The sequence below is a fragment of the Balaenoptera musculus genome, chromosome 2 (assembly GCF_009873245.2).
Source record: "Balaenoptera musculus isolate JJ_BM4_2016_0621 chromosome 2, mBalMus1.pri.v3, whole genome shotgun sequence".
Classification (NCBI taxonomy): Eukaryota; Metazoa; Chordata; class Mammalia; order Artiodactyla; family Balaenopteridae; genus Balaenoptera; species Balaenoptera musculus.
In genome coordinates this window covers 52,157,750-52,182,516 of record NC_045786.1, presented here as the reverse complement: position 1 = coordinate 52,182,516, position 24,767 = coordinate 52,157,750, and the positions used below count along the sequence as shown (strand labels likewise).

The 24,767-nt window shown below is 40.4% G+C and overlaps 1 protein-coding gene across 1 annotated transcript in view; it reads left to right on the top strand.

Moving 5' to 3' along the window:
- Positions 1–24,767, top strand: part of GABRG3 (gamma-aminobutyric acid type A receptor subunit gamma3) — a 588,733-nt gene that overhangs the window by 430,206 nt on the left and 133,760 nt on the right. Inside the window, exons 4-5 of the mRNA XM_036845168.1 lie at positions 19,747–19,967; positions 21,987–22,069. Coding sequence (XP_036701063.1) covers positions 19,747–19,967; positions 21,987–22,069 — 304 coding nt within the window. The remainder of the gene's footprint in view (positions 1–19,746; positions 19,968–21,986; positions 22,070–24,767) is intronic.

Sequence of the window (24,767 nt, the reverse complement as noted above, 5' to 3'; positions counted from 1 at the left end):
AAAGTGAGGGCATATTTATTATTTAGAACATGGACGGAGTCCTAGCAATTTGTAGCCAGTGTCAGTATATTAGTAGGACAGAACCCACTTTCTTCGGGCACAGGCAACATGGTGATGACGTCTGTCTTCACTATGGCAGGGACCTGTCAGACCTGTCCTGGCATTAGTGAATGCTGACAACTTTCTGCACTGGGAAGTTATCCCTGTGTAGATGAGACAGCACCGCTGGAGGAAACCCTTCCAGAGGAATGTTCATGACTCTTTGGGGAATAAGTGATGTCCAGCCTTCTGATTGAAGAGAAGAAAATAGAAATATCATTTGCTACTGACATTTAACTTCCTAGAACTTCCTAAAACATATTTCATTACAAATAATAGCACAAGAAAGGGTTTTTTTTTAAAACACTTTTATTTTTTATTTATGTATTTATTTATTGGCTGTGTTGGGTCTTCGTTTCTGTGCGAGGGCTTTCTCTAGTTGTGGCAAGCGGGGGCCACTCTCTTCATCGCGGTGCGCGAGTCTCTCACTATCGCGGCCTCTCTTGTTGCGGAGCACAGGCTCCAGTCGCGCAGGCTCAGTAGCTGTGGCTCACGGGCCTAGTTGCTACGTGGCATGTGGGATTTTCCCAGACCAGGGCTCGAACCCGTGTGCCCTGCATTGGCAGGCAGATTCTCAACCACTGCGCCACCAGGGAAGCCCCAAGAAAGGGTTTTATCTAGAAAGAAGATACACTAGGAAAGTGATGAACAGTTTTTCTAGAAGAAATTCATGTTAACAGAGTCACTTTTAAACAAATTTTATTGGAGTATAGTTGATCTACTATGTTGTGTTAGTTTCAGGTGTACAGCAAAGTGATTCAGTTATACATATACATATATTCGTTCTTTTTCAGATTCTTTTCCCATATAGGTTTTTACAGAATATTGAACAAAGTCATCTTACATTAATAAAAAAGAAAGTCGTGTGTAGAACCTTCTTATAGAAGGTGTGAAACCATACATTAAAGGTGAAATCTTTCCGAACTTTGATATTTAAACAATAAACAAAGCCATTCTTAGCCTTCTCTGACATTCCTGAAAGTTGAGGCAGTTCCAATAGGCTGTGAAGTCACCCCTGAAAGGTCCTGCCTCGAGTCCCATGGGCACTAATGTTAAAGGGTGAAGAACACAGATAAGTATTTGCAGCCATCTAATGCAGGGGCTTTCCGGGCTGCCTCAGAACCTGGGCCAAGCATCCAGGTCCCCTGCACTCACCCTGCTGTTCTTTACACATCTCTCTGTGAAGGGTACCTTACAGCGAGAAAGCGTATCATTTACATTACTTTTCAAAATGGACAATAAAACTTGCCTCCTAAATTGCAAAGCACTAATGAATTAGAGACTAGCTTGCAGCATTGTGACTACTTTCCGCCTCTCAATATTCTCTCTATTTGCATGAGTTTTTATGAGTCTTTGCTGATGTACAATGCTGTGAACGAGAGCCATGCTAATATGATATTTGTAAAAGATGGTATTACTTCACATTCTCACTCCATCCATGGCCACTCATGCTTTTCCATAAGTTAGTATATAGATATAATTCTTTCCTATGTTTAATAGTTACATATATTTAATATACATTTGTATAATAGAGATATATATCCACATATATGTGTATGTATGTATACACATACATGTAATAGCCTCTCAAGTAGTTCTTTAAATTATTTGAAGATGAATAAATAATTTCTTAAGAATAGATGGCCCTAAAGTCTTGAGTGTAAACAATATATTTCACAGGGAAATTAGAAGTGATATATGAATAATTATTTTCCCAATTTTCTTTGGTGTAAAGAGGTTTTAAAACTTGGCCAAATTTTCATGGCCCATGAGTGGTGAGTTGGGATTTAAACCCAGGCAGCTTAGCTCCAGGCTGTGCTTCCCTCAGGACACACTGGGATTAGAAGTGGAAGGAGAGACAAGTGCAGTGGGCTTTGCAGCTCTTACTTTAGGAACAAATACATAAGTCTTATGTGGAAGACTAGACCTGGGCCAGGATCTCTCCTGGTTCCTGGCGTTCCTAATCATGAAATTGCTTGGGATGAGCCCAAACTTTTAGAAACTTGTGTATAGACAGGGAAGCAGCTTTGAAAGGCACCTTCTCCACTTTCAAATTGTCCTGTGTCTCCAGGCTCAGTGAGATCTCAGAGAAACGCCCAGTGGTCCCACTGGGAAGGCATTCAATACTCCTTTTGAGGACTAGAGTCACAAAACTATGATAATTATTAACACACATTTCTTGTATTATATATAATGGAATAAAATAAAATTTGTAAAGCATTTTTAAAGTCTCAGAGATAAGAGTTTCTGATAGGTGTCTAGTCATCAACAAATGGTAAATGGAAACTATGCAACAATCTGTCTTATTTAAGATGTGCAAAATGACTTTGGTATTCTTTTTATAGGATGTCTGTGTTTTATTCAGTGAAGATATATTTATAATTTTCACTTGGGACTGGGGTTCTTTTAGCCCTTACTCTTAAACTCCTATATAACAACCCGACAAGGATATCTGAGTACTATACTGGTTATGAATTATAACTTCCTTCCACACTGCAAAGAAAACATGTTACAATGTAAATGAATAATGATGTAATGTTTAAAAGATGTTATGGATACCATCTAAACTTAGAGCCAGTTTTGGACTTCCCTGGTGGAGCAGTGGTTAAGAATCCACCTGCCAATGCAGGGGACATGGGTTCGAACCCTGGTCCAGGAAGATCCCACATGCCACGGAGCAACCAAGCCCGTGTGCCACAACTACTGAGGTCCACGTGCCTAGAGCCCGTGCTCCACAACAAGAAAAGCCACTGCAATGAGAAGCCCGTGCACCACAACAAAGAGCAGCCCCCCTCACCACGACTTGAGAAAGCTGGCACGCAGCAACAAAGACCCAATGCAGCCAAAAATAATTAATAACATTTAAAAAAAGAGTCTAAAAAATAATAAAAATATAAAATAATATTGGACCCAGTTTTGCAATGTTTGACAGGTTTGAAGAAGTAAAATTCACAAACCATTAGGGGCTAAACCCTCCAGGAAAGGGAGGGGAAGATGATAATCATGACACACAAGTGTAAAATAAGTACCTACCAGTAAGCTTGCTGTAAAACAAACCATCCCAAATCTAGTGTTTTTTTCATACAGATGTACTTGGGAGATACTGCAGGTTCAGTTCCAGGCCACCACAATGAAGCAAATATTGAAATAAAGCCAGCCATATGAACTTCTTGGTTTTCTAGTTCATGTTTGTACCATATTGTAGTCTAGTAAGTTTAAAATAGCATTATGTCGAAAAAAAGCAATGTGTAAACTTTAACTAAAAGTACTTTATTGCTAAAAATGCTAACCATCAACTGACAATGCAGGGGTGCCACAGACTTTCAGTCCGTAAAAGAACAATCAAGTGAAGCTCTATGAAAGCAGATATGCCTGTGTTCCTCATGGTTCTTCGATGGGATAGTGGTCTGGCGCTGGTGAGGTGAGGATGGTGTCCCTTACCTCTGAGGTGGTTGGCTTGACGTGAGCTGGGGCTGTGAGCCTGGCATTTATATAATTCCCAGCAGGCTGGCCTGGTCTCATCCATTTGATGGTTGTTTCAGGGTTCCCAAAAAGCAGCAAGGCAGGCCAGCCTCTGCACTCAAGCTTTTTCCATGTATCTGCTGCTACTACATTTGCTGTAAGACACATGGCCAAGTCCAGAATCAGTGCGGGAGGCGCTGGCCATGGCCATGGACAAAGTAAGAGGAGTTTTGAACTTTCAATGATGCAAACGTGCATTTGCATATACAAGCAAGTAAGTTCATGTGTCTGGCGTACCTTGTCACTTGCTTGCATACTCTAAATGATTGTGATTTTGTGTAGTTTACTGTACAGTACTGTATAGCATACAGTAGTACAGTATCTTTATTTCAAGCCCAGCATGTCTGGAAGCAAGCGTAAAAGCAGTTGTGATGTAGCTGGTACTGCTAAGAAGAGATTCACGATGCAGGAAATAGCAAGGGGATTTTCTTTATTTGAGGAGGCACTGTTAGTTTTTGAGGCACAGGACTCAAATGTAGAACTGTGCACAAAAGTTGCAGAAGCTGTTCAGAATGCAATCCAGTGCTACCGTGTCATCTATGATGAGAAAAAAAGAGATATTACCCAGACATCACTGGATCGTTTTTTCAAGAGGGTAGATAGAATTGAATCCAGGAAGGAACAAGAACCTGTGCCATCAACATCAGGTGTGAGTGAAATTGCAGCTTGCCCTCTGTCTCCTACTGCTGATAATCCTTCAGCTCTACCATCTCCCACCTCCTCTCCCTCCTCCACTCAGTAATTCTTCTTACCTGTTCACTCGATGCCAGCCCTTGTATGCCAGGTGTTGTACTGTACTACTGTACTTTTCAAGATTAAAAATGTTTTCTTTTTTTAATGTATTATTTGTATGAAAATATTATAAACTTACTACAGTACAGTACTATATAGCGATTGTGTTAGGTGGGTACCTGGGCTAACTTTGTTGGACTTATGAATAAATTGGACTTATGAACGCGCTCTCAGAATGGAATTCGTTTGTAGATAGGGGACTTACTGTAGCAGGTTTTCCACTTGATAGTTAATTTGGATAAAAATTGTTGTGAACTTTTAAAGTGACTATTCAGACAGTGAAAAAATAGGAAATAGGTGTATTTTAAGTGAAAAACTTGCAAGTGGCAGAAACTATTTAAGAGCAAATGCTAAAAACACATTTGGATAATTGTTTTTTACCTTGGACACTTTCAACTCATTTAAGGCATTTTATCTCGAAGTGAGTACTTATTTTCTTAGACTTCATTTGGTCTGTACATTAGTTTCCTAGGGCTGTCATAAGAAAATACCATAGGGGACCTTCAAGATGGCAGAGGAGTAAGACGTGGAGATCACCTTCCTTCTCACAAATACGTCAAAAATAACTCTTACAGAACACCTGCTGAGTGCTGGCAGAGGACCCCAGACTTCCCAAAAGGCAAGAACCAGGTACCTGGCGGTGTGGCTAACAGTGTCTTGGTGCTCTGGCCTGGTGTCAGGCCTGAGCCTCTGAGGTGGGAGAGCCTCAGGACATTGGACCACCAAGAACCTCCCAGGCCCACATAATATAAATCAGTGACAGCTCTTCCAGAGATCTCTGTCTCAACGCTAAGACACAGCTCCACCGAACTACCATCAAGCTCCAGTGCTGGATGCCCAATTCCAAACAACCAGCAAGACAGGAACACAACCCCACCCATTAGCAGAGAGGCTGCCTAAAATCATAATAAGTTCACAGAAACCCCAAAAGACACCACCAGGCTCAGTCTTGCTCACCAGAAAGAAGATATCCAACCTCATCCACCAAACACAGAAAGTTAAACAAAAGGAGAAGACAGAAATATGCAGCAGATGAAGGAGCACGGTAAAAACCCACCAGACCAAACAAATGAGGAGGAAATAGGCAGTCTACCTGAAAAAGAATTGAGAATAATGATAGTAACGATGATCCAAAATCTTGGAAACAGAATGGAGAAAAATGCAAGAAACATTTAACAAGGACCTACAAGAACTAAAGAGCAAACAATAATGAACAACAAAATAAATGAAATTAAAAATTCTCTAGAAGGAATCAATAGCAGAATAACTGAAGCAGAAGAATGGATAAGTGACCTGGAAGATAAAATAGTGGAAATAACTGCTGCAGAGCAGAAGGAAGAAAAAAGAATGAAAAAAATTGAGGACAGTCTTAGAGACATCTGGGACAATATTAAACACACAAACATTTGAATTATAGGGGTCCCAGAAGAAGAGAAAAGGACTGAGAAATATTTGAAGAGATTACAGTTGAAAACTTCCCTAATATGGGAAAGGAAATTGTCAATCAAGTCAGGAAGCACAGAATGTCCCATACAGGATAAATCCAAGGAGAAACACACAAAGACACGTATTAATCAAACTATCAAAAATTAAATACAAGGAAAAAATTATTAAAAGCAGCAAGGGAAAAAAAAACAAATAACATCCAAGGGAATCCCCTTAATGTTAACAGCTGATATTTCAGCAGAAACTCTGTAAGCCAGAAGCGAGTGGCAGAACATATTTAAAGTGATGAAAGAGAAAACCTACACCCACGATTACTCTACCCAGAAAGGATCTCGTTCAGATTCGACAAAGAAATCAAAACCTTTACATACAAGCAAAAGGTAAGAGAAATCAGCACCACAAAACCAGCTTTACAACAAATGCCAAAGGAACTTCTCTAGGCAGGAAACACAGGAGAAGGAAAAGACCTACAAAAACAAACTCAAAACAGTTAAGAAAATGGTAATAGGAACATACATATTGATAAGAACATTAAATGTAAATGGATAAATGCTACAAACAAAGACATGGAAATTAAAAGAAACATGGAGTAGCAATTCTCATTCAGAAAAAATAGACTTTAAAATAAAGACAATTACAAGAGACAAAGAACGACACTACATAAGGACCAAGGGAAGAAGAAGATATAACAATTGTAAATATTTATGCAACCAACACAGGAGTACCTCAATACATAAGGCAAATGCTAACAACCATAAAAGGGGAAATTGACAGTAACACAATAATAGTAGGGAATTTTAACACCCCACTTTCACCAATAGACAGAACCTACAAAATGAAAATAAATAAGGAAACACAAGCTTTAAATGATACATTAAACAAGATGGACTCAATTGATAAGTTTTGGATGGATAAGACATTCCATCCAAAACAACAGAATACACTTGCTTCTCAAGTGCTCATGTAACATTCAACAATGGAGAGAGACGATGACACAGCCAGAAAGCATCCCTGTTCCTTTGAGGCTGTGCTTCCTCTCTCATGTAACATTCTCCAGGATAGATCATATCCTGGGTCACAAATCAAGATTTGGTAAACTTAAGAAAATTGCAATCATATCAAGTATGCTTTCTGATTACAATGGTTTGAGACTAGATATCAATTTCAGGAAAAAATCTGTAAAAAATACAAACACATGGAGGCTAAACAATACCCTACTTAATAACTAAGAGGAAATCAAAAATACCTAGAAACAAATGACAATGAAAACACAGTGACGCAAACCTATGGGATGCAGCAAAAGCAGTTCTAAGATGAAAGTTTATAGCAATAGAAGCCTACCTCAAGAAACAAGACACATCTCAAATAAACAATGTGACCTTACACCAAAAGCAAATAGAGAAAGAAGAAGAAAAAAAAAGCCAAAGTTAACACAGGAAAGAAATCCTAGATATCAGATCAGAAATAAATCAAAAAGTAGTGAAGGAAACAATAGCACAAATCAATAAAACTAAAAGCTGGTTCTTTGAGAAGATAAACAAAAGTGATAAACCATTAGCCACACTCATCAAGAAAATAAGGGAGAAGACTGAAATCAATAGAATTAGAAATGAAAAAGAAGTAACCACTGACACTGCAGAAATACAAAAGAGCATGAGAGATTGCGACAAGCAACTCTATGCCAATTAAATGACACCATGGAAGAAATTGAAAAACTCTTAGAAAAGCACAACCTTCCAAGACTGAACCAGGAAGAAATAGAAAATATAAACAGGCCAATCACAGGCACTGAAATTGAGACTGTGATTAAAAATCTTCACACAAACAAAAGCCCAGGATCATATGGCTTCACAGGCGAATTCTATCAATCATTTAGAGAAGACCTAACACCTATCATTCTCAAACTTTTCCAAAATATAGCAGAGGGAGGAACACACCCAAACTCATTCTGTGAAGGCACCATCACCCAACAGAATCCAACAACACATTAAAAGGATCATACACCATGATCAAGTAGGGTTTTTCTCAGGAATGCAAGGATTCTTCAGTATACGCAAATCAATCAACGTGATACACCATGTTAACAAACTGAAGGAGAAAAAAACCTAAGATCTTCTCAAAAGATGCAGAAAAAGCTTTTGACAAAATTCAACACCCAGAAAGTAGGTATAGAGGGAACTTACCTCAACATAATAAAGGCCATATATGACAAACCAACAGCCAACATTGTTCTCAATGGTGAAAAACTGGAACCTTTTCCATAAGATCAGGAACTGACAAGACTGTCCACTCTCACCACTGTTTTTCAACATAGTTTTGGAAGTTTTAGTCACAGCAATCAGAGAAGAAAAAGAAATAAAAGGAACCCAAATCAGAAAAGAAGAAGTAAAGCTGTCACTCTTTGCACATGACATGATACTATACATAGTGAATCCTAAAGATGCTATCGGAAAACTACTAGAGCTCATAAAAGAATTTTGTAAAGTAGCAGGATACAAAATTAATGCACAGAAATCAATGGCTTCCTACACACTAATGATGAAAAATCTGAAAGAGAAACTAAGGAAACCTTCCCTTTAACCGTTGTAACAAAAAGAGTAAAATACCTAAGAAAAAAACCTACGTACAGAGACAGACACCTGTATGCAGAAAACTATAAGACACTGATGAGAGTAATTAAGGACCATACAATCAGTGAGAGAGATAGATATAAAATTTCTTGGATTTGAAGAATCAACATTGTGAAAATGACTATATGACCAAAAGCAATCTACAGATTCAATGCAATCCCTATCAAACTACCACTGGAATTTTTCACAGAACTAGAACAAAAAAATTCACAATTTATATGGAAACCCAAATGACCCCGAATAGCAAAAGCAAACTTGAGAAAGAAAAATGGAGCTGGAGGAACCAGGTTCCCAGACTTCAGACTATACTACAAAGCCACAGTAATCAAGACAGTATGGTACTGACAAAAAAACAGAACTATAGATCAATGGAAAAGGATAGAAAGCCCAGAGATAAACCTACGTACATATGGTCACTTTATTTGTGATAAAGGAGGCAAGAATATACAATGGAGAAAAGACAGCCTCTTCAATATGTGGTGCTGGGAAAACTGGACAGCTACATTTAAAAGAAGGAAATTAGAAGTGTCTCTAACACCATACACAAAAATAACACAAACTGGATTAAAGACCTAAATGTAAGGCCAGACACTATAAAACATATAAAACATAAGCAGAACACTCTATGATGTAAATCAGAGAAAGATCCTATTTGACCCACTTCCTAGAGAAATGGAAATAAAAACAATATTTTAAAAATGGGACCTAAGGAAACTTAAAAGCTTTTGCACAGCAAAGGAAACTATAAACAAGACGAAAAGACAACCTTCAGAATGGGAGAAAATATTTGAAAAGGAAGCATCTGACAAAGGATTAATCTCCAAAATATACAAGCAGTTCATGCAGCTCAATATCAAAATCCAAAGAGTGCAATCCAAAAATGGGCAGAAGACGTAAATAGACATTTCTCCAAAGAAGATATACAGATTGCCAACAAACACATGAAAGGATGTTGAACATTACTAATCATTAGAGAAATGCAAATCAAAACTGCAATGTGGTATCACCTCACACCACTCAGAATGGCCATATCAATAAAAAAAATCTACAAAAAATAAATGCTGGAGAGAGTGTGGAGAAAACGGAACCCTGTTGCAGTGTTGGTGGGAATGTAAGTTGATACAGCCACTATGGAGAACAGTATGGAGGTTCCTTAGAAAACTAAAACTAGAACTACCATACGACCCAGCAAGCCCACTACTGGGCCTATACCCTGAGAAAACCATAATTCAAAAAGAGTTATGTACCACAATGTTCATTGAAGCACTATTTACAATAGCCAGGACATGGAAGCAACCTAAGTGTCCATCGACAGATGAATGGGTAAAGAAGATGTGGCACATATACACAATGGAATATTAGCCATAAAAAGAAACAAAATTGAGTTGTATGTATTGAGATAGATGGATCTAGAGTGTGTCATACAGAGTGAAGTAAGTCAGAAAGAGAAATACAGATACCGTATGCTAACAAATATATGGAGCAAAAAAAAAATGGTTCTAAAGAACCTAGGGGCAAGACAGGAATAAAGACGTAGATGTAGAGAATTGACTTGAGGACACAGGGAGGGGGAAGGGTAAGCTGGGACGAAATGAGAGAGTGGCATTGACACATATACTTTACCAAATGTAAAATAGATAGCTAGTGGAAAGCAGCCGCATATTACTGGGAGATCGGCTCCGTGCTTTGTGACCACCTAGAGGCATGTGTTAGGGAGGGTGGGAGGGAGACGCAAGAGGGGGGAGATATGGGGATATATGTATGCATATAGCAGATTCACTTTGTTATGCAGCAGAAAGTAACACAACATTGTAAAGAAAATATACTCCAGTAAAGATGTTTTTAAGAAAAAGTACCACAGACCCAGTGGCTTAAAGAAAAGCAATATATGTTCTCATTGTCTGGGGGCTAGAAGTCTAAGATCCAGGTGTTGGCAGGTTGGTTTATCTTGAGGCCCTCTCCTTGGCTGGCAGACGGCCGCCTTCTCCCTTTATCCCCACATGATTTTCCTTCTGTGTGTCTCTCTCTTCTCAAAAATACACCAGTCAAATTGGATTAGGGCCCACCCATATTGCCTCATTTTAATGTAATCATCTCTTGAAAGGCCCTGTGTCCAAGTACAGTCATATTCTGGGGCACTGGGGGTTAGGACTTTAATACACAGATTTGACGGGAACACAATTCAGCCCATAATAGTCTCCTTGAATTTTCTAAAGCCACCTCTTCACACACCTGTGTGATGGGCTCCTGCCTTTTTGGAAACGAACCAGGAACATGGATTTTCCCTTAGAATGAGTGAGCACCCAAGGACCTAGACTTCAACAGTGTGGGTGAAGCAGAAATAATGTTCTCTGTTGCCTCCTACCCTGCAGAGGAGGGAGGACAAGAAGATTTGCTATCCAAAGTGGGCACATCGGCTGGAGCAGAGAAGGAATGGGGTCCCGGGACACTGCTGTGTCTCAGGGGCTGGGTGTGACCTGGTCTGCTGAGAAGGATATGCTCAGCAGGTGTCCTGGGGCACGTTGGTCAGGCAGTGCTTTGTGGCCACCCTGGAGACGGGAGGGAGAGCAGGGCCCTTTCTCTATTTGGGAACCCACTAGGTTCCCTTGGAATGGACACTCACTGAAAGGGTACAGGCATTTGGAGGCTGAGCCCCCAGATACAAGTCACCACATCATACTTAAAAGCACACAGCAGGCAGGCGGCACATCACTCTTCCATGTGGTGAGTGGCAGTAGCTCCGAGCCCAGACTACAGAATTATAGTCATGTTTCAACAGGCAGCTTTATAGTTAAGGCCTCGCATCTTTGCTGATTGGTGGAACTCTCTGGTAGTCAAGAAAGTGCTCTTAAATGATGCTGCTTTCTCGGTGCCGGGAGGGAGTTTTGGTGCTATGGACAAGGATCGAGGGACCACGTGACAGTGTTATGTGCTCAACATGAAGACAACTGTGAGCTCTTCCAATCAAAGAAACAAGGCATTCACATCAGGAGAAGAGTGTAATATTATGAAGAAAGGCAGGCTACAGCCAAACGTGTAAAGCTAAGGAGCCATGCCTCAGGGAGTTGGGAAATGGGAGGACTAAGAGATGAGATGAGGGCTTCCAGGTTTGGGGACAGCACGGGTGGAACGGGGAAGATGAGGGTGTGTGCAGAGTATCTCGTCACATCGGGAACAGATGTCTATGGTAAGCGGTGTGTTTACAAGGAATCAGATGGTCAGCTTGGGTTATAAAGAAAAGAGCCCTAAGTGTCATGCAAAGGAGTTTAAACTCAATTCTTAGACTTAGAGTAGCCATTGTATGCTTTTGAGTAGCAGTGGTATTTGGAGAATATAACATCCAATGGAATGCTTTAATCTGACTGACAAGTTTAATCTGAAAGCAGTAAATATATAGCTGAAATCCAGAGGAAGGACAGCTATTCAAGAGAGGGAATGTTGAAAAGGCGAGCAGGCGGATGTGGAAAATGTCCACAGGGTGTAAGAGGGGAGCCTGCTTCCCGATGGGTGCCCTTTCCACCCCACTTATGCCCCTGCTAGTCCTCCATCCATTTCGCACTGTCCCCTGCACTGCTCACCATCACAGGGGGCTGACTCCAAAGCCTGCCTTTCCAGGTCCCTGTTCACCTGGTCTCCTGCTGGGTTCAGCCAACCTGAGACACTTGGGAGATAAGGACAGAAGGGAGAGAGATTTCCCTCCTATTCTTTTGACTGCTAGCATCATCTCCAACAGCAGCTGTGTCTCCTCCATACCCTTGCTCATCCTGGATTGGGTCCACCTGACATCCACAAGCGAATCCTGGCCAAGATCCATGAACACCATGTGGTCCATTGGGTCTTCCCAACTTGCATCATGCTTGCAAAATTTAAGCCGCAGAGGTCCTCCCTTGCAGAAGCTCCTTCCCAGGCCCCAGGGAAGGTCATAGTAGTGTGTGATATTTGCAAATGCAAAGCATTTTAAATACTGCTATCTCTTTCTCCTCTGATTCCCCCATTACAAATTCCTCTTGTTGGGTGCAGGTACTTGTGGTCCCTAAGGGGAGGTGGGGCTGGGGAAGCTTTCAAGCTGTGTTTAATGGGTTAGGGTTCCCTGCGACTTCCATATACTGTGATGTTCACGGGATGAGCAAGACCCAAGCTCTATCCCAGAGTGATTGTTTCTCAAAGTCCAAGACTCCCGAAGTATGGGTGGCTTGGAGGAAAATCCTAGAGCCCAAGTTCAAAGGCAGAATCCCCAAACTTTATATAAAAGAAACTTGAGGCTTTTCCCCATTTAGTAGAATCCCAAATATGCCCATGATATTTCCAAAAATGAATGGTGAGTTGAAGTAAACTTTAAAAAATCTATTAATAATAAAACATTTTGTTTCATTATACCAGAGTAATAATTTTTATTCTCTCGTTCTAAAAAGCTAACATCATAAAACATTGTCATAGAAAGGTTTGACCAGAGAGCAAGCAAGCAAAAGATATATGACTTGTGAGTATGATGAAAGTGGGCCAGTTAGCAAATAAAAATAAAATCTATTTTCCCCATATTTTGTTATTTTTGTGGCATTTGCGATTTTTGAGTATTTATGTATTTTTCTCATTCAAAATAAATGTATATATTTTATTTAATATTATATTTATATTTATATATCCTTTTCTTAAAAAGGGCCCTAGATTACATTAGTATCAGGTGACAAGTCCTGCACCTGCTCAGGAGGGCACCATGTTTCCCTGTTGCATCTTGAGGTTACCTGGTTTTCTGATGTTCCTACGGGGGATCCTTGTAACAAATACTTTTCACAACCCACCCTATCTGAACTCGTCTCACTCCTCTCAGGTTTGATACAGTCCTCCCTGATGGATACACCCATCACCTCTCCACTTTCTGCCCAGTGGTTCCAGGACCAGATGGGAGGCCTGGTCCCTGCAGAGCCCTCTGCACCACCCGGGTGGGCCTCTCTGGCTTCCTGGAAGCTGCGCTCATATTGCCTGGGTGCCAGGTGGGGCATCACACCCTCTCCACATTCTGTTGGCCCAAGCTCCTGCAGGCAAGGATATTGCATCTGGCTTTATATAAACCTAGCCTCATACCCAGCACAGAGTAGGGCTTACATGTTGGAGTCGGTGAATGGCTTCTAAAGACTGGAGGAGCCTGGGGTTGGTGGGAAGGATGTTCAGGGAACTCAGGGGTGCAAAAAGGGCAGGTGCAGCCCCTGGAGACTGCAGATCTGAGGGAGGGCTAGAGCAGGTTTCTGGGGGAAAAATGGAGGCCAGCTGTAAAGCCTTGTTTCCTATGATGAATTGAGGAAGTAACACCAAAAATATATATTTGTTATGCTTCTATACCAGATCATGAAGAAATAAAAATCATTTTATTCGAATTATCATTACATATTATACATTTTTAACTAACGCATTTGAACAAAGTCTAATCGGCATGGGCCTGTAATTTCCATTTTATAAAGAAAACTGCCAGTGACTTCGAATACTAAAAGATTTTTCTGTCACGTTCCAGGCGATGTCCTGACGTGCTGGGACAGAGGGAGAGTGCCTGTGCCCCGGAGTGTTTGTCTCCTGTATCCACCTGGCTCCAAGTCCCTGTCCTTTATTAATCTATCATCTTTCCACATGGCCATCTTCTTTAGTAAAGGAAAGGAGAAAAGCATTAGAAAATAACTTTCTAATGTTTTCGAAATTACGGAGAGATAGAATGAAGAGTCATAATTTTTCTTTTGTTTTGTTAAAATACTCCACATGCTGCTGGCCTAGTTAGGAATCATCGAGCCCTCCAATTATTAAAACAAATTATCGGCATAGGCTCTCCACAACATGAAGTTGGGAATGTTGCACATTTTTCACCTGTTGCATTTATTAGTATTTCAGACACATTAATTTCACAGCTATTTATGAATTATATAATATGTTGTTTTAGATAGACATTGTAAGAATGAATTTTTTTTCCTCTGCAGGAAAGATGATTAATGCAGTTACAAAGAAAGTTTATGAGAGACATAAAAATATTACTTTGTGGGTGGGAAGTGTTTCTCCAACATTTAGTCAAATGTAGACACAATAAAACATCCACACCAGGCACCACGCGCACCATCCGCATTCTGCCCTCTTGAGTTGGAGTTTCTGGCAAGACTTCAGAATAAAGAGATAATCCCTCCAAACCCTGCAGACCCTTCCTCAGGGCATCATGGTGTGATCCCTTTCCTTACAGAAAAATAGTTCCCCTACAGAAAAATTACTTTCAGCACTGAAAAGCTAACTCCAAGCAGGGATGCGGAAATATAAAATGTTAGTGGTGGAAGCGTTCTTATATTTAACCTAACCCAACTCTCCCATTTTACAGAGGAAGAATCAAAGGCCAAGAAAGGTAAATAATCTCACACAGTTGGTAAACAGGGCAAAAGTGGAGTGGATACCCACACTGGTGTTCTTTCTTCACGTCCTGGTGGTGGTTCCTATATCTGATAAGTAGATTGCAGCTGCTGCAGCTGTTCTCACTCACATCAAGGAAAGCAGATTTTTAAAAAACTTTGTTGACATATAGTTTTTTGACAGTGTTGTGTTAGTTTCAGATGTACGGCAAAGTGATTTGGCTACATATATATGTATATATATATATGTATATATATATATGTGTATATATATATGTATATATATATATATATATATATATATATATATATATATATATATATGCTCTTTTTTACATTCTCTTCCATTATAGGTTATTGCAAGATATTGAATCTAATTCCCTGTGTTATAAAGTAGGTCCTTGTTTTTTATTATTTTATATATAGTAATGTGTGTACGTTAATCTCAACCTCCTAATTTATCCCTTCCCCACGCCTGCTTTGGTAACCATGTTTGTTCACTATGTCTGTGAGTCTGTTCTGCTTTGTAAATAGTTCATTTGTATCCTTTTTCGGTTCCACATATAAGTGCTTTATGATATTTGTGTTTCTCTGGCTTATTTCACTTAGTGTGATAGATTCTAAGTCCATCTATGTTACTGTAAATGGCATTATTTCATTCTTTTTTATGGCTGAGTAATATTCCTTGTGTGTGTGTGTGTGTGTGTGTGTGTGTGTGTGTGTGTGTGTGTGTGTGTGTGGGTGTGTGTGTGTGTGTGTGTGTGTGTGTGTGTGTACATACATCACATCTTCTTTATCCATTCTCCTGTCACGGGATGTTTAAGTTATTTCCACGTCTTGTCTATTGTAAATAGTGCAGCAGTGAACACTGGGGTGCATGTATCTTTTTGAATTACGGTTTTCTCCAGATACATGCCCAGGAGTGGGATTGATGGATCAAATGGTAGTTCTATTTTTATATTTTTAACGAATCTCCATACTGTTCCCCATAGTGGCTGCACCAATTTACATACCCACCAACAGTGTAGGAGGATTCCCTTTTTTCCTGGGAAGAAGATTTTGACAATATAGTTTGGCCCAATTGGTACTTAGCAACTGTGTGACTTGATGAAAGTTACTTAAGTTCTCAGGCCTTATTTTACCCCCTAGCAGAAAATCATTATTACCACTGTCTCAAGAGTCAGTGCCTGGTGGGTACAAAAACATCTGTGCCTCATGGGAGTGACTTTAGGTAATGCTGCCTAGCTTGCTATACGATTTACCCATCTCAGATCTGCATTTTAAAACGTACTGTGAAGGGACATAAATGGGGATGGAAAGCAGAGAAGATAAGTAGGGAAAGGGTGTAAAGAGGAGGACTATTGGGTCATCAGGAGACTTTTTGATTTGTCATTTTTAAACAATAAAAAGACCCACTTGGAAATTTTTACTTGGAGTCCTTTGGTAACTTTGGCAAAATATTTGAAGTTTTCTGAGTTTCAATATCCCTGATATAATATAGGGATTTTTAAAAATATGGTTGGCTTAAGAATCTTTCCAAAATACACTTGGGGCCTTTACAAAGAACAGTCTTTACTGGCTATCATTGCCCACATGATTGGTGGACCTTGACCCTGTTGAGGAGAACATCTTTATCCTTCTCTCCTTATTCCTTTACCCAATAAACCATGTTAAAGGGAAAAAGGAAGTAATTCGTATGGGTACTTATAAGTGCCGTCCCGGCTATTCTCACATCTTGAATTTTATTTAAAGTTTTGAGTGTGTTCGCATGTTCTCTGTGCAAATATAGTCTATTTCACAGTCAGCATTCATCATTGTTTGGCTAAAATCTTGCCACCAAGGAGGTGAAGGGTCTGCTCCCCTTCCCCATTCGGCTGAATCTGTACCACAGCATTGTTCCTGCTTCTCAAGAGTGTCTTTGACATTCCTGCTTCCTGTGTTCAGGACCCTGGCAAGGGAGGCAGCTATCTGCCCAGCTCACTCTTGTACCTCACTGAGGTCTTGTTCTAAGTCACCTTCTCAGTGAGGATCGCAGCCCCCGCCCCTGCATCCCACTCTCTCTACCTTTTGCACTTACAATACATGTCTGGTGTGAATCATGTGGGCACAGTTTCTCAGGGACCAAAAAGGAAGCATGTGAATCTATCATGTGCCCACAAGGAGGGATGCTGCAATACTTGGTGAATAGTACCAGTGACCATCATGATGTGTCTTTAGCTGCCAAATGTTTTGTTTGTCTCTCCCTCATCAGGACAGACACACTCCTCACTTCTTCAATTGAGGTAACCCCAAAGGTCCACCGCGTCCCATCCCCTACGTCATGGTTACCTGTATACACATACAGTCTTCACATCGTTTGCACATAGCTTTCCTTGATCCACCAACCTCTAAACTGAAAGGAAAAGCTGTCTAACCCACACCCACATATACAGTATAGCTACAAGGATGAAGAAGCCCAGGATAATCAAAATCAACCCACTAGTTGGCATCAATTCTGAGAACCCAGTGGGCAGATCCTGAGTGGGCTCTTTTCCCTGGGAAGAGAGTGTTTTTAAGTTTTAATTCTCCTCCCAGAGTTGGGCTCCCAAGGACTCTTCTCATTGGCTCTTGACTCCATTGTCTGGGAGTTTTCCTTTTCCATTAACTGTTCTGGCCATGGGAAAGTTAACATTGGAGAATAAACCTCCTTTGGGGTCCAGTCAGCTTTTCCAGGCCACGATCTACCCATTACAGAAAGAAATGCAAGAGTACATCTAAGTCTCAAATAGTCACAGACATTTTTCCTGACGAAGTTCCTTTGGCAGTAGAACTCCCTCAAAACCTAGCCAGCCTCTTACCTTATAGGCCAGTTTAACAGGTGCATAGATCGTGTGTCAACACGATTCCCAGATCCACGATATGTCTTTGTTTTTAATGCCACTGCCTCTACCCAACCCTTTGCTTTCACTCTCACCTTTACTTTTTCTCTTAAATTAAGTACAGACACCTTGGTCCCATCAGTCTTCAGTGGAAGAGTCATATATTAGTCGCTTGTCCTTGGAGCCATATTTGCCCAAAGATTTTGCATCATGACAACCCATTTAGAGGTTTTTAGCAATGGGTCAGATTATTTCTGCAAAGGTGAGTTTCAATAGGCTTTTAACAGTCAAAGCATTTCTTGAGTCTTTGATTTACTGATAGGGTGAGAAGCATTTGCTTCTTCCATTCCTACAAGAATCAGTGTTTGTTTTATCTTTCTCTTTTGTCAACTAAAGAAAAACACACAAACTAAAAGTTGCAAGTTATTATTTGGGGATCTTACTGAGGACTTAAGCCTGGGAGACAGCCTCTCAGATAGCTCTGATGAACTGCTCTGAAGAGTTAAGGGAGAAGCCAGGATACACAGATTTTTGCTGGCAAAAATGTAGTCAAACATCAAAAGATCGCTGTTAGTTACACAGAACAGATATCTCAAGTTAATGATTTTGGTGCTTTTCAAAGTATGTAAGAATCTAGGTTCATTGACATTATTCCTTAGATATGCATTTTAACTATCTAGGGTCAGTTTCCAAAGCAAAAATACTTCCTGTTTTTCTCCATCCTGAATTCCCCTCAGGGCACACCACTGCAGGGGCTGATGGCTTGGTCCTTGTAGAACTGGAAATTGCGGCAACATTCTTTGCTTACTGGAATGGCAGGCAACAGTCCCTGTTCATACTTTCATAACTGCTTTCAAACTGGCCAATTATCCTCTGAGATAATTTCTTTCTTGTGTTAACTTACCAAGCATAGTCAATAGCACTCAATACATCAGACATGTCATGTTTTTTCACCTTAATTATCTGTTTAAGTCCTGTTTTCCCTGACTGGAATATAAGCCCCGTGAAGGAATGGGTTTTTCCTGTTGGCACACTTCTGGCCCTTCGATGGTTTTCAGGGCCTGACATAGTCTGTGCAACAAAGAGATGATGAATGAGGGGATAAGTTAAAAAAGGCTGGATTTGGTCTGTTGAAGTACCTGTGTCAGAAAAGTTCTTTAAACCAGAAACTCAGTGAAAAGGATAAATATGGGATTTGTTGAGAATTACTGAACTGTGTAAAAGTAATTCATTTTAAATATCTAATATGTAAAGAAACTATGAAAGATATTAAAATCACTAACAATCTGCCTCTAGATCCTCCTTACTATGGATCTAAAACTAATCCTTTAAACTGTGATTATGGGAGGAGCCTCTGCGGTGGTCCAGGCTCGAGACATTTCTCGTCTCACAGTGACATCAGCCTCATCCTGTATTTAAATGCTGTGAATACTGGGGTTGCTTCCAGTTACAGAAGTAATTTGAGTGCCATCAGCCCTCTTTTTGGGATCAGCATTCGGCTTGGGTGTCTATCAGCTCTATTTTTTTCTTGTTATTGCTTATTTTTTACTTTTTGATTTGTGTTGTGTTGAGAAGGCACTAGAGCTTTTTATTTAACTATTTATTTCCTTCCTTATAGCCCCTTTAGGACGTAGGCGCTACTATTCTACTCACTTTACAGATTAGAGAATGGTAGATTTTGCTACCTTCCAGAGCTTGGCTTAAGAATATAGGAGGGTCTGCATCTATGTTCTGAATTGTATTCTATCTACTACCTCTTGGCCCCTCAGCACACTCTATGTGTTTATTACAATTTATTATTTACAGAATATTTTCACATATGTTATCACACTGTTGACAAATAATATCAGTTATCTTTATTGAATGTCCATCACGTTGATCCAGACACAGTGTTATGCACTAACAGAAAGGTGTGGGCAGGTGAGGATGCACACATAAGGAGAACTATACTCCTGAGAAGGAAAACAAAGCCTGCAGAAAAGCCACTAATAGAAATGTCTTGCCCCTCCTTTTGCTCTGTTTCAGGAATACCAAATTGATATATTTTTTGCCCAGACCTGGACCGACAGTCGCCTTCGGTTCAACAGCACAATGAAAATCCTTACTCTGAACAGCAACATGGTGGGGTTAATATGGATTCCAGATACGATATTCCGCAATTCCAAAACTGCAGAGGCTCACTGGATCACCACCCCCAATCAGCTCCTGAGAATTTGGAATGATGGGAAAATCCTTTACACTTTAAGGTGAGATGCTACTGATGGTCTGATATTGGGGACTTTAATTTAGATCACTGTAGGAATGGGACCCTATTTTTCATTGCTACATTCTATCACTTCTCATGTTCAACATGCTCCTGGGTCTTGGAGAAGTTTTTCCTAATCCCATGTTGTGTAAAAATAAAGACATACAAATGATCTGCAATGAATATAAAATCCTTCCTTCATCAGAATCCATTTCCGCTGTAAGTGGGTGGTGGAAATTAATGTTTAACCCACAGGACCATTCAGCTAAGAAAATAAAGATGTCTTGGTGTACTAATTGACAAATGTAATTATAGCCAAATTTTAGACCACAAGGAACAAAAGAGTACAGAGGGTGTTCCCTAATGCATCCCTAATGGAAGTGGCAGCTACCTTGTAATGAGTCCTCCAGGGGGCCAGGCTGTCCTCACAGAAACCCAGCAAAGAGGGGCTGCGTTTGAAAGATGTGAATAGATCTACCTGCCCAAGTCACCATCGGGAACTAGTGTTACCCGGGTTTTAACCTGGGTCTGTATCTCTCAAGAGTCTCTCCGCTAGGGGTATCTGAGTCTAACTGAACACATGGTTGAAACATTCCATAGAAAGCCCTCCACCTAAGCCAGTCTTTCTGCCCACCCAGCGTTGGGATCAGGACAGTGACGTCTGGACCCTGCTCTCCCAGCATCTGAACCCTCTCCAGAACACTGGACTGAGTGCCTTGTGCTGATTATCTCTGTCTCATTGGCTTTGCTGCTTTACAGCTGCTTCCTGTACCTCCTGTCCACCTCCTGACACAGCCTGTCCTCATTCTGCTCCTCCTGCCTTAGGAATTCCCCCTCACTTTACCCTCTTTCCACTTTCCTGCTGACTTAGCTCATCCATTCCTAAGACTTTAAAAGCCATATCCACACTGAGAATTCATTCCCACATTCATTTCCAACCCCAAACTTCCCTTCTGAGCACCAGATTCTAGGAGCCACCTGCCTGTGTGTGTCTCCTCCTGAAAGCCTAAAAGGCATTTTGATTCAGCATGCTGCAGGGGAATGTCATTTCTCTAATACCTCTGACCAGGCCCCTGTGTCCTCCTGGCTCGGTGAATACCACCGCCAGCCCCTGAACACACCTGCTTCCTCCCACATCCAGTATCAGGAGCTTTTAATTGCAAATGATTTGTGCCCATAAGGAGAAATCTGTAATTCATATGTTAAACACGTATTTGTACCACAAAGGCACAGATTAATATCAAAATAAGCAGAAGATTAAAGATTTTAAAGTTTCATGGAAATAATAATTTTGACAGCTTGGGAACAGCAACAACAATAAAAGCCACAACAGGGAACTCTGCTGATGAGTTAGTTACATTTGGAGAACAGGAGTTTGTAATAGCTATTTCCTCATCAATTCTTAAAGGAATATAAATGAGACTCTGAAATGAAGGTGAGCTTCAGCAAACCAGCATAGAGACATGGCCAGTCCTGCGATCCTTTATAGAAACTCTGACCCAAGGAATGTCTGCTTTGAAAAGATGCAATACACACATTTAGTGCAGCCACCACCTGCCTAGTCAAGTAGGGGAGTTGGCCAAATATGAACTCTTCCCTACAAGTGGATGAACTTGGTATTATACCTATTTAGGCAAATATACCATTTTAAAAATGGAGGAAAGATTTAATTCAGTCAGATTAAAAACCAGGACATAATAAATAAGGACCTATGAAAACAAGGACATATTGTTTTGATTTGTTTCCTCTCTTACTTGGCTTATATTTCTAGACACAGTCAGGAATTTTACTTATGGAAACTTCCTGTGCTTCTGATAGTTAGTAAAACAAAGTAACACAACACAAAAAGACCCAAATGGTATACTGAAAGGATGGTGCCCCTACTAAGAGTGAGCTCCATGTGGCCACCCCAGGCCCCTCCTCCCCACATGGTAGTAACGTGACAGCCCCTGGCCTTGCTTAGGGCATTTGTTGGATTGTCGCTGGCTGGCCACAAGAGTGATGCTTGGCTCCCCCACAGGCTCACCATAAATGCAGAATGCCAGCTGCAGCTGCACAACTTCCCCATGGATGAGCACTCCTGCCCGCTGATATTCTCCAGCTGTGAGTACTGACTTGGGGTATAACTGTTGTGTAAATGATTGTCTAGCTTATGCTGATTTCTAGCAAAGAGTCACATGATCGATTATAGCATCACTATACAACCAGAGAAAATGGATAACGGTTTTGGTCTTGGCCACCTGGGTATAGTCACTCCAGACTTTGTTACATATGACCCATGTTATAAAATAGGTAGCTTTGATAAATCCTTGAACAACTTAACCATTTTGTTATAATATTAAAGAACACAGAAATTGATGAACAGTTGACTTACCAAAGACACTTATGCTACTTATTTGGCCATATACAGAATTCATTTGCAATAATTTTATGCTTAAGATCAAGTCAGGTGGTCTGTTTACATAATAAAAAGATAAACTTTTTACTTAAATATATTTATATTTGTCTCATTACACTATAATAGGATGTAATTTTTCATAGTATTTCATTTTCCAATATTTTACATAGGATTGATACTAGAGCTAACAAACAAGTAATCATTTACAAATTCTTAAAGACAATATCTAATGCTAAGTACAAGGCTACAAATAAAAGGAAATATCAAATTTATTTGCTTATAAAGTTTTAAAGTAAAGGTCAATATAGAAATATATCTGTAGAATTTATGATGGTTCATTTAAAATATATTGACCACAACTACTTAAGTATGACTCATAAGAATTCAACTAACTTCATTGACTATCTTTAAAAGTGCATATGGATATGACAAATGTGATGGAGTCTCAGGCAGAAGGTTTTGTGGCTTTCTTCACTATACATTAGAGTGAAAAGACAAAAATGAAAAATTGGATAAACACATTTTACAGTTCATTTTAAATTCAGATAAAGACAAGATAGAAAGCAAAATTTCACCTAGGGATAAAATTTTTGATTATAAAATGGTCAGAAGATCTAAAAAGACATTTTTTCCAAAGAAGACATGCAGATGGCCAACAGGTAGATGGAAAGATGTTAAACATCATTAGTCATCGGGGAAATGCAAATCAAAACAACCATGAGATATCATCTCACACCTGTCAGAATGGCTGTCATCAAAAGACAACAAATATTGATGAGGATGTGGAGAAAAAGAAAACCTTTTGCACTGCTGGTGGGAATGTAAATTGGTGCAGCCATTGTGTAAAACAGTATGGAGATTCCTCAAAAAATTAAAAATAATATTGTCTTATGATCCAGCGATTCTACTTTCGTGTATTTATCCAAAGAAAATGAAAACACTAACACAAAAAGGTATACGACTAGAAGGAGGGCACCATCTGCATCTCTTGGTCAGTTGTTTTATCCCCTTAAGGCAGGAGGGCAGGCTGAGTAGGAAAGATAGGCTGAGCTCAGCCTCATCATTATCAGGCTCCAGCAGCATCTGATTGGACTTGCAGAAGAACAAACCAGAAAGGTTTATTTTTAGGAGCCACAAATACCTCCTTTCTTCCCGTGTGCAGCATGCAGAGTGCAGCCAAATGTATTTCATTCTAAACCCTTCTTGGGTTTAGACCTGAAGAGGGAACCAAGTATTCATGGCTCATCCAAATGCTTCATAACTGGTGTGTGTCTCAAAATAAACTGAGACAAAATTGCCCATTCCCTCCTTGCTTCCCGGGTGCATTAAAGAGGTGGACCCTCTGCCAGGTGGACTGTCCTGGCAAGTGGGACCTTTGTTTTGGCAGCAAAGAAAACACACAGCTCCTTTAAAGTCCTTTCTCTTTTGGATGAGTTAATCATCAAACAGCAGATGCTGTGAAATGCCAGCAGTGGTCCTGTGTCCTTTGAAGCAAATGCTCAGGTACAAAACTTCCAAAAGGAAGCCCGTCTTCCAAAGGGAGAGCAACTGTTCATTTTATGTATCACTTGACTGGTCTAAGGCAGAGGTCCCCAAACTTTTTGGCACCAGGGCCTGGTTTCGTGGAAAACAATTTTTCCATGGAAGGGGATGGGGGGAGAGGGTTCAGGCGGTAATGGGAGCGATGGGGAGAGGCAGATGAAGCTTCGCTGGCTGGCTTACCTGCTACTCACCTCTTGCTGTGCGGCCTAGTTCCTAACAGGCCACGGTCCAATACCAGTCCGCGGCCCGGGGGTTGGGGGCCCCTGGTCTAAGGAATGCCTGGATAGCTGGTAAAACATTACTTTTGAATGTTTCTCTGAGGGTGTCTACAGGAGAGATCAGCATTTGAGTCAGTAGCCTGAATAAGGAAGATCGCTCTCACCAACGTGTGTGGGCGTCATCCAGTCTTTTGAGGGACAAAATACAGGCATACTTCCTTTTATCTTCTCCCACTTTATTGTGCTTCACAGATACTGCATTTTGTTTTACAAATTGAGAGTTATGGCATCCCTTCCCAAACAGCATTGTTTTTTAGTTAAGGTATTTACATTGTTTTTTAGATGTAATGCTACTGCACACTTATCAATAATAGGCTGTAGCATAGAATAAGCATAACATTTATATGCTCTGGGAAACCAAAAAATTTGTTTGACTTGCTTTGTTTGATGTTTGCTTTATTGTGATGGACTGGAACTGAAGCTGCAATATCTCCAAGGTCTGCCTGTAGAAGAAAAGGTGGAATTTGCTCTTTGATTGAGCTGGGATGTGCATCTTCTGCTCTCAGATATCAATGCTCCTTGTTCCCAGGCCTCAGACTTGGACCAGGACTTAAAACCTCAGTCTCTTAATTCTCAGGACTTT